At 45.3% G+C, this 14480-nt stretch overlaps 1 protein-coding gene across 1 annotated transcript in view; it reads left to right on the top strand.

Annotated features, from left to right (window-relative positions):
- The window catches only part of SLC25A43 (solute carrier family 25 member 43), a 36114-nt gene extending 25020 nt beyond the window's left edge, over positions 1 to 11094 (top strand). The window contains exons 4-5 of the mRNA XM_059049693.2: positions 9403 to 9537; positions 10361 to 11094. Coding sequence (XP_058905676.1) covers positions 9403 to 9537; positions 10361 to 10561 — 336 coding nt within the window. The 3' untranslated portion in view covers positions 10562 to 11094. The remainder of the gene's footprint in view (positions 1 to 9402; positions 9538 to 10360) is intronic.
- Positions 11095 to 14480: the final 3386 nt, after the last annotated feature.

The raw sequence follows: 14480 nt of genomic DNA, 5'->3' as shown, positions 1-14480 counted from the left end.
GTTCCCCCTTTTCTTCAGTATGTATTAAGCACATACTGGATGCCTGGCATATTGGTAGATTTGGGGGCTAAAACCACATACAAGATAGATAGACATGGTCACTGCCCTCATGGTATTTATAGTCTGTGAGGTGGGGGGAGACATGAAAGAAATAATTATACACTAAATCATTACAAACTGTGTCACGTGCCAGGAGAGAGAAGTACAGGGTAACCCAAAGTGTTCACTAGGCTCCTGACTTAGGCTGGAGATCTGGGGAGACTTCTCTGAAGAAGTGGTGTTTAGTCTAATTAGTAAGAGAGACTTAGCTAGGCAGAGGAAACGGCAGGTTTGAAGTCCTAGGGGCAGGAAGGAGCCCTGAGTAGGACCAACAGCATGGATTAGAGGAGCAAGAAAGGGCCTTCAAGTTCATTTAGTTCCAATCTCCTTACCTGACGTGTGAGGAAACTAAGGTTCAAAGAACTAAAGGACTTGGTCAAGGTTATGCAGATCGTGGCAGAGCCAGGACCAGGACCCGGCTTTCTCAGATGATGTCTGCTGCAGATCTGAACTAGACGCCATGGGATAGTTGCCTGGGTTTGTGTGGAGGGAGGATTTAACTTCAGAGCCTTGTAGCTAGTAACCTGACATGTTTTGTGTCTCTTTGCTAGGAAGCTATGGTTCGGGCAAATGGCGGTCTAGCGTTCTAGTCTACTGGGTTGGTTTAGTCTTCAGCATATTTTTCTCCAAGTTTTGGTTTTTGATTTTTTGGGGGGTTGGGGGATATTTTTGTTTGTTTGTTTTTTGGCCATGCTGAGCAGCTTACGGGATCTTAGTTCCCTGACCAGGGATCAAACCTGCACTCTCGGCAGTGAAAGCGCAGAGTCCTAACCACTGGACCACCAGGGAATTCCCTCTTCTCCAAGTTTATTTATTTATTTTTTTTTGGCGGTACGCGGGCCTCTCACTGTTGTGGCCTCTCCCATTGCGGAGCACAGGCTCCGGACGCGCAGGCTCAGCGGCCATGGCTCACGGGCCCAGCCGCTCCGCGGCACGTGGGATCTTCCTGGACCGGGGCACGAACCCGTGTCCCCTGCATCGGCAGACGGACTCTCAACCACTGCGCCACCAGGGAAGCCCTCTCCAAGTTTAAATACTAAATAATAATGATAATGGTGGTTACTATAGGTCAAATGCTGTTCTAAGCACCTTACATATGTTTCATTTAATCTTGACAGCAATCCTATAAGGTACGTGTTATTATTATTGTCCCATTTTACAGATGAGGAAATTGAGGTTCAGGAAGGTCAAGGCATTTGCTCAAAGTCCCAGAGCTAGTGAGTAGCAAAGTGAGGTCTCCATCTAAGCCGTCTGGCCTCAGGACCCATGTGCTTTCCTCAGGCGTTCTCACTGTCAGCAGCAGATTGATGTGCTCAGGTCTCAGCCTGAGCTGCCTTGTGCTATGGAGGGCCTACACCAGTGATCCTCAACCTGTCTGCATGTCAGACGCATGTGAGGAGCTTACCAAAAATGCTGACGTCCAGACCTCACCCTAGGTCAGTTAAATCTCAGTCTCTGGGGGTGGATCCCAATCACTGATGGTTTTGAAAAGCTTCCCTGTTTCATCTAACATGCAGCTAAAGGTTGAAAAGCACTGCTGTTTAGCCTTACCATTCCTTCTTTCTTTGGGGGTATTTTAGTTGGAGCTGCTGTAACAGAAATCCATAGACTTGGTGGCTTAAACAACAAGCCCTTATTTCTCACAGTTCTGGAGGCTGGGAAGTCCAAGATCAAGGTGCCAACAGATTTGGTGTCTGGTGAGAACCCACTTCCAGTTTGCAAATGGCCACTTTTTTGCTGTGTTTCCCCCATGGTGGAGGGAGAGACATTATCTCTCTTGTGTGTCTCCTTAAAAAGGGCACAAATCCCATTCATGACAGTTCCACCCTCATGACCTAATCACCTCCCAGAGGCCCTCACCTCCAAATACCATCACAGTGGGGGTTAGGGCTTCAACATATAAACTTTGGGGACGCACAAACATTTAGTCCAAGGGGCAGCCAGCAATATGGTTTGCCTTTGTGATCTGGGTATCTGTTTAGTATGACACTTGGAGAGGCATTTATTCAAACCACACCATGAGATCCAGCCTTAGCATAAAGAATTCATTTGGTGTGCATGCTGTGGCACCCACATTCAAGGACGATGTGTGGAAACAAGTCTGTCGAGGGCTGAGGTAGTCATCTCAGTCCTGGGCATCAGGAAACAGTGTAGCTTAGTGGGGTAGAGCTTGAATCTGAGTCGAACAGACCCAAATTCAGGTTGATGCTTTTTTTTTTTTTTTTTTTTTTTTGCGGTATGCGGGCCTCTCACTGTTGTGGCCTCTCCCATTGCGGAGCACAGGCTCCGGACGCGCAGGCCCAGCGGCCATGGCTCACGGGCTTAGTTGCTCCGCGGCATGTGGGATCTTCCCGGACCGGGGCACGAACCCGTGTCTCCTGCATCGGCAGGCGGATTCTCAACCACTGCGCCACCAGGGAAGCCCGGTTGATGCTTTTTTTCATACAGTCTGTGGTTTGGGAGATTTATCCTTTCTCGGGCTCCATTTTGCCATCTATAAAATTGGGCGAATAAGATAATACCACCTATTGCATGGGGCTTCTGTGAGGATTAACCGAGCTGGTACATGTCAAATGCTCAGTGTAATGCCTGGCACCTAACACTCTGTAAATATTGGCCATTATTTTACTTCCTGGCCATCCATGTGGCTTACTTGAGCCTGGTCACAGGTAAACAGTTGTATTTGGGAAAAACTACTAGTGACCCTGATATTAAGCAGAATTTTGTTGGACATTTAATGAGTGCCCAGTATGTGCAATGAAGGGTGTTAGACCCCAAAGAGCTAGGATGGTGAAGAAGGCCTAGTGCCTGCTCCCATGAGCTTGCTGGCTGCCAGCCCAGAGATTGCATCCAGATAACTCATACCAGGTAGGCTGGACCACAGCAGAGGTCTAACCAATAACTAAGGGAGCACAAAACAGGAAAAGAACCTCGATTCAAACAAAGAAGCTATAAACTAATTATAAGGCAATCAAGGAAATGTGAACACTGATTAGATACATGATGATATTAAGGAGATATCATAGGTGTGGTAATGGTATTATATATTTCTATATATGTAATATATTTTATTTTATATTTTAGAGAAGAAGCCATTATATTTTCGAGAAACATAACTAAATGTAAATTAAACAGATAAATTAAAATGATGTCTTGCAAGGGATAGAGATGAAAAAAGATTGTCAGTACACTGCTAATTGTTGAAGCTGGGTAGTGGAACTTTCCATTCATTTTACTAGCCTCTCCACTTTTGTATATGTTTGATATTTTCCACAATAAAAAGTGTTTTTAAAAAAGACAATAGGGGGCTTCCCTGGTGGCGCAGTGGTTGAGAATCCGCCTGCCGATGCAGGGGACACGGGTTCGTGCCCTGGTCCGGGAAGATCTCACATGCTGCGGAGCGGCCGGGCCCGTGAGCCGTGGCCGCTGAGCCTGCGCATCCGGAGCCTGTGCTCCACAATGGGAGAGGCCCTGGACGGGGAACTGAGATCCTGCATGTCGCATGGCGCAGCCAAAAAACAAACAAACAAAAAACACAGAGAGAGGTAAATTTCAAGAGAAGGTGGGAGGGAGACAAAGGGAGAGGGAGCAAGGAAACAAGCAGTTCCAATCGCAGCAGCAAGAAGTTTCAAGATGAGGTGGCATCTGACCTGGACCTGGGTGAGGAGGATTTTGCCCATCAGAAAAAGTATGCGTAATGTTCAGGAGGTAATGGGTGTGACTTGTAGGGTTCCTGGGGTGGGGGTAGGTATTAGTCAAGGTTCTCTAGAGAAACAGAACCCATAGGATGTATGTATGTAGAGAGAGAGAGAGAGAGATGGATTTTAGTTACTTGGCTCATGTCTGAAATCCGCATGGTAGGCCAGCAGACCGGAGATGTTGCAGTTCAAGTCCAAAGGCAGACTGTAGGAAGAATTCCCTCTTTCTCAGGGCACCTCAGTCTTTTTGCCTCTTAAGGCCTTCAACTAACTGGATGAGGCCCACCCACATTATGAAGGGTCATTTGCTTTACTCAAAGTCTAGTGATTCTTTTTTTTAATTGAAATATAGCTGATTTACAATGTTGTGTTAGTTTCAGGTGTACAGCAAAGTGATTCTGTTTTATATATCTTCGTCTTCAGATTCTTTTTCCTTATAGATTATTACAAAATATTGAGTATAGTTCCTTGTGCTCTACAGTAGCTCCTTGTTGGTTATCTATTTTATATACAGTAGTATGTATATGTTAATCCCAAACTCCCAATTTATCAAATTAACAAAGTCTAGTGATTTAAATGTTAATCTCATCTACAAAATACCTTTTTTTTTTTTTTTGCGGTATGCGGGCCTCTCACTGTTGTGGCCTCTCCCGCTGCGGAGCACAGGCTCCAGACGCGCAGGCTCAGCGGCCATGGCTCACGGGCTCAGTCGCTCCGCGGCATGTGGGATCTTCCCGGACCAGGGCACGAACCCGCGTCTCCTGCATCGGCAGGCGGACTCTCAACCACTGCGCCACCAGGGAAGCCTACAAAATACCTTTACAGTGACATCCAGACTGGTATTTAACCAAATAGCTGGGTACTGAGGGCGGCCTAGCCAAGTTGACACATGAAACTAACCATCACGGGGTGATAGTGGGAAATGATACTGGGAAGACAGGTGGGGGCCAAACTGTAGGGAGTTTCGAATTCTGTTAAATTTTCTTAGGAAAACACTCCTTCTGGAAGTCTTTCTTTGGAAGATTGGGGGTTGGTGAAGGTTTCGAAGCAAAGCAATGACAGCATCTGATGAGTTTTGAGTGGTACTTGGCTGCTGTGTGCAGGATGGATTGGAGAGGGCAGAGACTGGAGACGAAGGGACGGGTAAGCAAAGTCTGGTCCTCACTCAAGAGAGATGAGAGGTACTGGCAGTGGAACTGAAAAGTGTCTGAAGCACAGAATGTAATGCAGGAAGGAGCAGGAGATGAGACTGAGAAGCAGGCAGAGACCAGGTCACGGAGGGCCTGGTAAGCCAGATGGAAGAGTCTGGACTTCATTCTGAGGGCAGCAGGGGCACCCTGAAGAGTTGAAGTCAAGGAGTAACCAGGTCAGATCACGCTGGCCGCTCTGTGGGGAATAAGGGCAGGTAGACGAGCTAGCAGAGGTTGTGGTGAAGGTGAAAGATGATGTGGCTTGGACAAGGGCAATGATAGCGGGAGGAAAGAAAAGTGGACAGATTTGGGACACATTTGGAACTAGCTGGTGAGAGATGAGATAGCAGAAGGTGAGAGATGAAGAGAACTTAAGGGTGACTCCAGTTTGGGGCCTGATCAAATAGGTCAATGGCAGTGCCATTTCCTGACCTGAGGACAACTACAGACAGTCAGGGTTGGGGTGGAGTTCTGAGTAGGACATATAAAGTTTGAGGTGTTTGTTAGACTTTCGAGTGGAGATGTCAAGTAGATCGTTGGTTACACAATCCTGTGGCTCAGAGGAGAGAGGGGGGCAGAGGAGAACAGAAAGAAGGCCAGTGCAGTTGAAGTGTAGGGTGTGAGCAAGAGAGTGACACAAAATGAAACTGAAAATATGTACGGCGATAGGTCACTCAGGGCCTTGAGCCTTTGAGTCGTGTGCTACAGCCATCTCCTACTGGCTCAGGAGAGCTGATTATTAAATTGCAGCAAATCTGGGAGCTGGTTGACCTCACAGTTGGTAGCCTGCAATCTGCCACGGTGGGAGTATTTACTCCATTGAGGTCAGCAAATGCTACAACTCAGGGCTTCCCCCGCCCACAGAACCAGTTGTTAAATATTTACCACTATATTACCACTGCAGCTTACAGGCAACAGTAAGAACTTTATATTTTATCCTAAGTGGCTTTAATAAAGCCATTAAAATATTTTAAGCAGGTGAATAAAATGAGTTGATTTTTTTTTTTTAATCACTCTAGCCGCTCTATAGAGAGGGAGGGCAAGGAGTTTCAAACTTTTGATGTCCCAGGGAGACTACTAAGGAAGCTGCTGCTGTGGTCCACGTGAGCACTGATGGTGGCTTGGCGGTGAAGGTGGAGTGAAGGAAAGACATTTGGAAGATCGTTAGGGTCCTAAGATTGACTACAGATGGCCCCCGATTCCTCACAAGTTGATTATAACTGACCTGTCATATAACTCATGTATATGAGTTATGCATGAGTTAGACACTTGGTTAGTGTCTTCTGTTTTAGTTGTGGTAGGGGGTCTCGGGTTGCAAAATTATTACCTTGACTCATGACTGGGGGCTTTTTGCAGTCTTACTGGAAACCGGCAGAAAACAAATCAATAATATTATCTCATAGCAGAATAAGACAGTTAATTTCCTGCATGAACATAATCTCCTTTCTTCAATATTTCAGTCTTACAGTAGCAGGAGGAGCTTCAAGTCTTGTGATTAGGCTGATTCTTTCTAAGGGAAAGGAGGCTTAATATCTGTTTGACAGCAGTTCTTTCTCGATGGGGTAAGAAGGAAAGGAGGCCGAGTCGGAACAGTGCTAAGGTAAATGCTTTAAAATAAGACATTTGCCAAAGCCCTCTGACCATTTTGGTTCCTGTAGCTCCAGGCTGGAGACTCAGCTTGTTCATTTCATATCCTGTTTCTCATACTCTAGTCTGTGCCTGGTTGTTACTGTACCTCAAAGGGAAGGCCAAACCCCAAAGTTCACCCTTCGCCCCGATGGAGGACAGAAATCCCTTCTCCTACAGAGCTGAACTTCTAGTTGGGGGTAGGAGCAGACCAGTAAAGAAAGTAAATAATTACACCAACTATTAAAAGGCAGGGAAAAGACATAGGCCTGGTCAGAATGACTTCAGTGAAGTCATGGAGACAGATGCCACAGTGAGTGGGTAGAGCAGTGAGTGGGGAGGTGGGAAGGGTTGTGCCTCAGCAGGTGAATGGATAACCAAACATCCACACAATGGAATATGACTCAGCACTGAAAAGGAAGAAACTATTGATGAACACAACATGGGTGAATCTCAAAGGAATCGTGCTGAGTGAAAGAAGCCCGTCTCAAAAGGTTACATGCTCTATGTTTCCATTTATATGACATTCTCAGAGGACAAAACTATAGGGACAGTACAGATCAGTGGCTGCCCGGGGCTGGGGGTGACCTTGATTATAAAGGGGCAGCACAGGAGGATTCTGGGGGCTGATGGCGCAGTTCTGTATCCTGATTGTGAGGGTGGTCACGCAGATCTATACACGTGTTAAAACTCGTATAACTAACTCTACACCGAAACAAGGTAACTTTACTGTATGTTACTTTGGGGATGAGATTGGGCAGTGTCTATAGAACAAACATTGGAGGAAAGAGTCATTTTTAATTTGGGAGGAACTTGAGTTTATTCCTCTGCTAGGGGGGGAAATCAGGTCTCTTGGGAAAGGTGCCCAAGAGGAATTGAAAGGTGTGAGATCCAGGGCACCAGTGGGGAGAAAAGATGATCTATTTTCCCTACGAACTGGGAGGCAGGGTCGCCTGTCTAGGGCGGAGGACACGGTGTGGCGTGTGGGGCATTGAGGGATGTGGTGAGGTTGGGAAGAGCCACTGTGAGGAATGGGAAAGGATGCTTCCAGGGCTCGCTCTGCAGTCTGAGGACCCAGCAGAGGTTAGAGAGCTCAAAGCTTTGGTGGCACCGACCTGCCTCTTTGTGGATTCATGTTCAGCGACTTGGAGCAGAGAAGGGGTTGGTGGGGAGGGGGGCATGGAGATCAGCTGAAAGACAAAGGATTTTGAGACTAGGAACAAAAAGAAGTGCTGGGAGGACAAAAAAGGAGGACTGTGAAGCCAGCAGGGAAGTGGTGGCCTGGGAGACAAGGGAGAGGGCGTGTGACTAGAGGGGTTGGTGATCTGAATGATGACAGTTATGAGGCATCAGGGGGCGGGGGTGCTGGATGGATGAGGACACTGGTCCAAGCAGTTCTGAAGTGTAAGATTTCAGAAGTGGAGACAGAGGACTAATAGGTCAGGTAAGGGATTTGATTGATATTTAGAATAATTTCTACATAATAGTAATAGCAGCACTAGCTCATATTTATTGATCCTTTCCATGTGCCTGACACTGCTGAGTGCTTTGCATGCACGTCTCATTCATTCTCACAGCAGATACTATTCTTATTTTCCAAATAACAAAGCTGAGTCTCAAAAAGGTTAGGTGAGTTGCCCAGGGTCACATGGCCAGTAAGTAAGGGGGGGCAGTCATGGGCTAGAACCCAGCCTGTCCAACTCCGGAGTTTATGCTTTTCCGACTCGTATACTCTACTGCCTCTCCCACATGGAAGAGCTTGATTCCATTGCAATAAAATGCTATACTAGCCTCAGCTAGACATTTCAGAAACGAACCAAAGTAGGTGCGTAGCTTGAGGTAAACTTGTCACCATTTCTGAAAGCCAGCTATGAGGGGCTGTCCCCCTCACAGTGAACAAATAGAGTCCATTTGCATATAGATGGTATACTGAAAAGTTATTTCATCTGATCATAAAATTGTTTTTCTACAGGACAGAAAAGTTACTTTCGAAGATGGGGCATTTTGGTGGTCAGTCAGGATGGTACTGGGGGTGATGATGAAATCCATGGGGTGGCCAAAGGGGTGTAAAGGTGAGGATCACTGAAGCTGAGGTCCAGAAACTAGGTATGGGATGGCTTGTGACTACAGGTGCCGAAGTTCCCTATGACGGTGGTGAGTGTGGAAGATGGGGAGATACCAGGTGTCACCGGCCTCAGTGAAAGTGGAAGAGTGGCCAGGAGGCCAGTAGCTGAGAGCAGGGACCAGGAGTGTGGTTCAGTGGCACGAGCCCCAGCTGAGAGCTTTTAGCATGAGAGCAGCAGAGTCAGGGTCTGGGAACAGAAGGAGGGAGCTGGAAGAATGCCCTGCCCTCTGCTCCCCAGCCTGGGACATCTGTGATGTGGGGAGATGAGCAGCCCCCACTTGAGAACTTCACAGAGGAGGAATCGGTTAAGACAAGGAAACAGAAGGCACTTAAAAAAGATGAAGGGCCTGAGAGGTGTCTACCACATCCAACGGGCATAGTTTGGGAGGCAATGTTAAGTGTGAAGTCGAGTCCATCCCAAATGGCTGCTTCCTTCCAAGAAAAAAATAGCCACAAATATGTGAATGGGGTGTCATGGCTTTACTGCATGTTAATATTCATTCTAAGCCCACGGAACAGGTAGAGCCCCGTGGCAGCCATTCTTTATCATCATCTTGGCCAGGATGTTGCATCCAGAGCCCAGACTTGAGACCTTGGCTACTTGACTAGAACCGTTATTTCCCAGTGACTAAATCACCTCATCCCATCTTCTGTTTCCTGCCAGGCTCAGAGTTCCTACCTTCCCCACTGTGGAGGAGTAGATGTCCATTTCTCAGGAGCAGTGGACTGCTTCCGGCAGATAGTGAAAGCCCAAGGGGTCCTGGGGCTTTGGAATGGATTGGCAGCCAACTTACTGAAGGTGAGAGGAGTGGTGAGTCTACTGCTTGTCTGCCTCTTTCACTTCTACCCTGTTCTGTGCCTTTGCCGCTTCCCCTACAGTCTGCGTGGAAACATCTCCTCTAGCACAATGCAGGCTGGTTGTCAGCCCTGAAGAGTGGGGACCCTGTGCAGTGTTGGGGCATCTGACACCCCATCACAGAGGAGCTGAGCATTCAGTGTAAAGGTTCCCAACATGTAGGTTCATGGACTCCAAAGGGAACTTAACCCCCTATCCTAAATTGTATGCAAAAATGTGTCTATATGGGCATCTGTGCATCCCTCTGTGAAGAGGATCCATAACTTTCATCATTTTTCCAAAGAACTCCATGACAAAAAAAAAAGTTAAGAACTGTGGACTAACCTTGGACTAACCTTGATGCAAAGTGATTCCTGATTCCAATCAAGAGAAGCACATGTTGGGAATTCCCCAGCTGTCCAGTGGTTAGGACTCGGTGCTTTCACTGCTGGGCCCAAATTTGATCGTTGGTTAGGGAACTAAGATCCTGCAAGCCACGAGGCGCAGCCAAAAAAAAGGACAAGCATATGTTGACAGGCAGTGTCAACATGCATATCAACCCAGACCCTGGCTTCGCCAGGGTATGCCCTTCAATGGTTCTTCCATTCCTCTCCCCAAGCCTCACTGGGCCAGCTTGCATTTTGCCATCTTCCCTGATTCCAAAAAAGAACGACCATGCTGTATTGTCTACAGCCTTTATCTTAGTTTACCCTGATCCAAGTCGATTACAGGGCATTGATGTTTTCTTTTCAGATTTTAACATGATTTTCATTTTCTTTTTAAACAGATAGTTCCATATTTTGGAGTTATGTTTGGTACCTTTGAGTTCTGCAAGAGAATCTGTCTTTACCAAAATGGTTACATCGTGTCTCCTCTGAGCTATAAATTGACCCCAGGGGTGGATCAGAGTTTGAAGCCCCAGGAATTACGGGAATTAAAGAAGTTTTTCAAAACTGGACAACTAAAGTCTAAAAAACCAACTCTTTAAAACTGGATGGAGCTAGAAGTGCACTGACTGAAGGTGTGTTGCAATCAGAGAGAAATGTAGCCTCAGAATTGTGCACGCGTGGAGTGACAAGAGGGTGCTCCTGTCTGCTGCTCTCGGAAATGAGAAGATTCAGCCATACCTGAGCTCCAAACTGATGGCCCTGTAAACACCTACGCCACCGAGGCTTTCCCAACATGACCGTCGCAGGATGGCAGCCCACCAGGTTTTACAACAGAACCTAGCAGTAGTGAAATGTGCAATTTACACTCTGAATGTAAGTAGGCAATTTACACAACACCAAAGAAAGGGCATTGCCATGACTCCTCAGAGCAACATATAGTTGAAGTGACTGGGCAGATAACACGCGGGAGCTCTGCCACAGGCTCACATCTTACACCAGCCCACAGCAGCCTAGTTTCACCCAGATTCACTCCAGGCTTCCTGATACAGTCCTGGAACTCATAATCTTTGCTGACTTCTGAGTGCACACACCATGGTGTAAATTATGCCTTATCAAAAACTACATGAAAACATTTAACATTTAAAAGTTACCACGGTTGAGGAGGAAAACAAGATGGCGGAGTAGAAGAACGTGCTCTCACTCCCTCTTGCGAGAACACCAGAATCACAACTAGCTGCTGAACAATCATCGACAGGAAGACACTGGAACTCACCAAAAAAGATACCCCACATCCAAAGACAAAGGAGAAGCCACAATGAGACAGTAGGAGGGGCGCAATCACAGTAAAATCAAATCCCGTAACTGCTGGGTGCGTGACTCACAGACTGGCGAACACTTATACCACAGAAGTCCACCCACTGGAGTGAAGGTTCTGAGCCCCACATCAGGCTTCCCAACCTGAGGGTCCAGCAACGGGAGGAGGAATTCCTAGAGAATCAGACTTTGAAGGTTAGCAGGATTTGATTGCAGAACTTCGACAGGACTGGGGGAAACAGAGACTCCACTCTTGGAGGACACACACAAAGTAGTGTGCGCATCAGGACCCAGGAGCAGTGACTCCAGGGGAGACTGAACCAGACCTACCTGCTAGTGTTGGAGGGTCTCCTGCAGAGGCAGGGGATGGCTGTGTGTCACCGTGAGGACAAGGACTCTGGCAGCAGGAGTTCTGGGAAGTACTCCTTGGTGTGAGTCTTCCCCAGAGTCTGCCATAAGCCCCACCAAAGAGCCCGGTAGGCTCCATTGTTGGGACACCTCAAGCCAAACAACCAATAGGGAGAGAACCCAGCCCCACCCATCAGCACACAAGTGGATTAAGTTTTACTGAGCTCTGCCCACCAATGCAACATCCAGCTCTACCCATCACCAGTCCCTCCCATCAGGAAACTTGCACAAGCCTCTTAGATAGCCTCATCCATCGGAGGGCAGACAGCAGAAGCAAGAAGAACTACAATCCTGCAGCCTGGGAACAAAAACCACATTCACAGAAAGATAGACAAGATGAAAAGGCAGAGGGCTATGTACCAGATGAAGGAACAAGATAAAACCCCAGAAAAACGACTAAATAAAGGGGAGATAGGCAACCTTCCAGAAAAAGAATTCACAATTATGATAGTGAAGATGATCCAGGACCTTGGAAAAAGAATGGAGGCAAAGATCAAGAAGATGCAAGAAATGTTTAACCAAGATCTAGAAGAATAAAAGAACAAACAGAGATGAACAGCACAATAACTGAAATGAAAACTACACTAGAAGGAATCAATAGCAGAATAACTGAGGCAGAAGAACGGATAAGTGACCTGGAAGACAGAATGGTGGAATTCACTGCTGCGGAACAGCATACAGAAAAAAAGAATGAAAAGAAAAGAAGACAGCCTAAGAGACCTCTGGGACAACATTAAATGCAACAACATTCGCATTATATGGGTGCCAGAAGGAGAAGAGAGAGAGAAAGGACCCGAGAAAATATTTGAAGAGATTATAGTCAAAAACTTCCCTAACATGGGAAAGGAAATAGCCACCCAAGTCCAGGAAGCACAGAGAGTCCCATACAGGATAAACCCAAGGAGAAACACTCCGAGACACATAGTAATCAAATTGGCAAAAATTAAAGACAAAGAAAAATTATTGAAAGCAGCAAGGGAAAAACAACAAATAACATACAAGGGAACTCCCATAAGGTTAACAGCTGATTTCTCAGCAGAAATTCTACAAGCCAGAAGGGAGTGGCATGATATATTTAAAGTGATGAAAGGGAAGAACCTACAACCAAGATTACTCTACCCAGCAAGGATCTCATTCAGATTCGATGGAGAAATCAAAAGCTTTACAGACAAGCAACAGCTAAGAGAATTCAGCACCACCAAACCAGCTCTACAACAAATGCTAAAGGAACTTCTCCAAGTGGGAAACACAAGAGAAGAAAAGGACCTACAAAAACAAACCCAAAACAATTAAGAAAATGGTCATAGGAACATACATATCAATAATCACCTTAAACGTGAATGGATTAAATGCTCCAACTAAAAGACACAGGATTGCTGAAAGGATACAAAAACAAGACCCATCTATATGCTGTCTACAAGAGACCCACTTCAGACCTAGGGACACATAGAGACTGAAAGTGAGGGGATGGAAAAAGATATTCCATGCAAATGGAAATCAAAAAAAAGCTGGAGTAGCTATACTCATATCACATAAAATAGATTTTAAAATAAAGAATGTTACAACAGACAAGGAAGGACACTACATAATGATCAAGGGATCAATCCAAAAAGAAGATATAACAATTATAAATATATATGCATCCAACATAGGAGCACCACAATATATAAGGCAACTGCTAACAGCTATAAAAGAGGAAATTGACGGTAACACAATAATAGTGGGGGAATTTAACACCTCACACCAATGGACAGATCATCCAAACAGAAAATTAATAAGGAAACACAAGCTTTAAATGACACAATAGACCAGATAGATTTAATTGATATTTATAGGACATTCCATCCAAAAACAGCAGATTACACTTTCTTCTCAAGTGCTCATGGAACATTCTCCAGGATAGATCACATCCTGGGTCACAAATCAAGCCTCAGTAAATTTCAGAAAATTGAAATCATATCAAGCATCTTCTCTGACCACAACGCTATGAGAATAGAAATCAATTTCAAGGAAAAAAATGTAAAAAACGCAAACACATGGAGGCTAAACAATACGTTACTAAATAACCAAGAGATCAATGAAGAAATCAAAGAGGAAATCAAACAATACCTAGAGACAAATGACAATGAAAACATGAGGATCCAAAACCTAATGGATGTGGCAAAAGCAGTTCTAAGAGGGAATTTTATAGCTATACAAGCCTACCTCAAGAAACAAGAAAAATCTCAAGTAAACAATCTAACCTTACACCTAAAGGAACTAGAGAAAGATGAACAAACAAAACCCAAGGTTAGCAGAAGGAAAGAAATCATAAAGATCAGATCAGAAATAAATGAAAAAGAAATGAAGGAAACAATAACAAAGATCAATAAAACTAAAAGCTGGTTCTTTGAGAAGATAAACAAAATTGATAAACCATTAGCCAGACTCATCAAGAAAAAGAGGGAGAGGACTCAAATCAATAAAATTAGAAATGAAAATGGAGAAGTTACAAAAGACACTGCAGAAATACAAAACTTCCTAAAAGACTACTACAAGCAACTCAATGCCAATAAAATTGACAACCTGGAAGAAATGGACAAATTCTTAGAAAGGTATAACCTTCCAAGACTGAACCAGGAAGAAATAGAAAATATGAACACACCAATCACAAGTAATGAAATTGAAACTGTGATCAAAAATCTTCCAACAAACAAAAGTGCAGGACCAGATGGCTTCACAGGTGAATTCTATCAAACATTTAGAGAAGAGCTAACACCCATCCTTCTCAAACTCTTCCAAAAGATAGCAGAGGGA

Source organism: Kogia breviceps, chromosome X (assembly GCF_026419965.1).
Source record: "Kogia breviceps isolate mKogBre1 chromosome X, mKogBre1 haplotype 1, whole genome shotgun sequence".
NCBI classification, from domain to species: domain Eukaryota; kingdom Metazoa; phylum Chordata; class Mammalia; order Artiodactyla; family Physeteridae; genus Kogia; species Kogia breviceps.
This window is presented reverse-complemented; position numbering and strand designations above follow the sequence as displayed.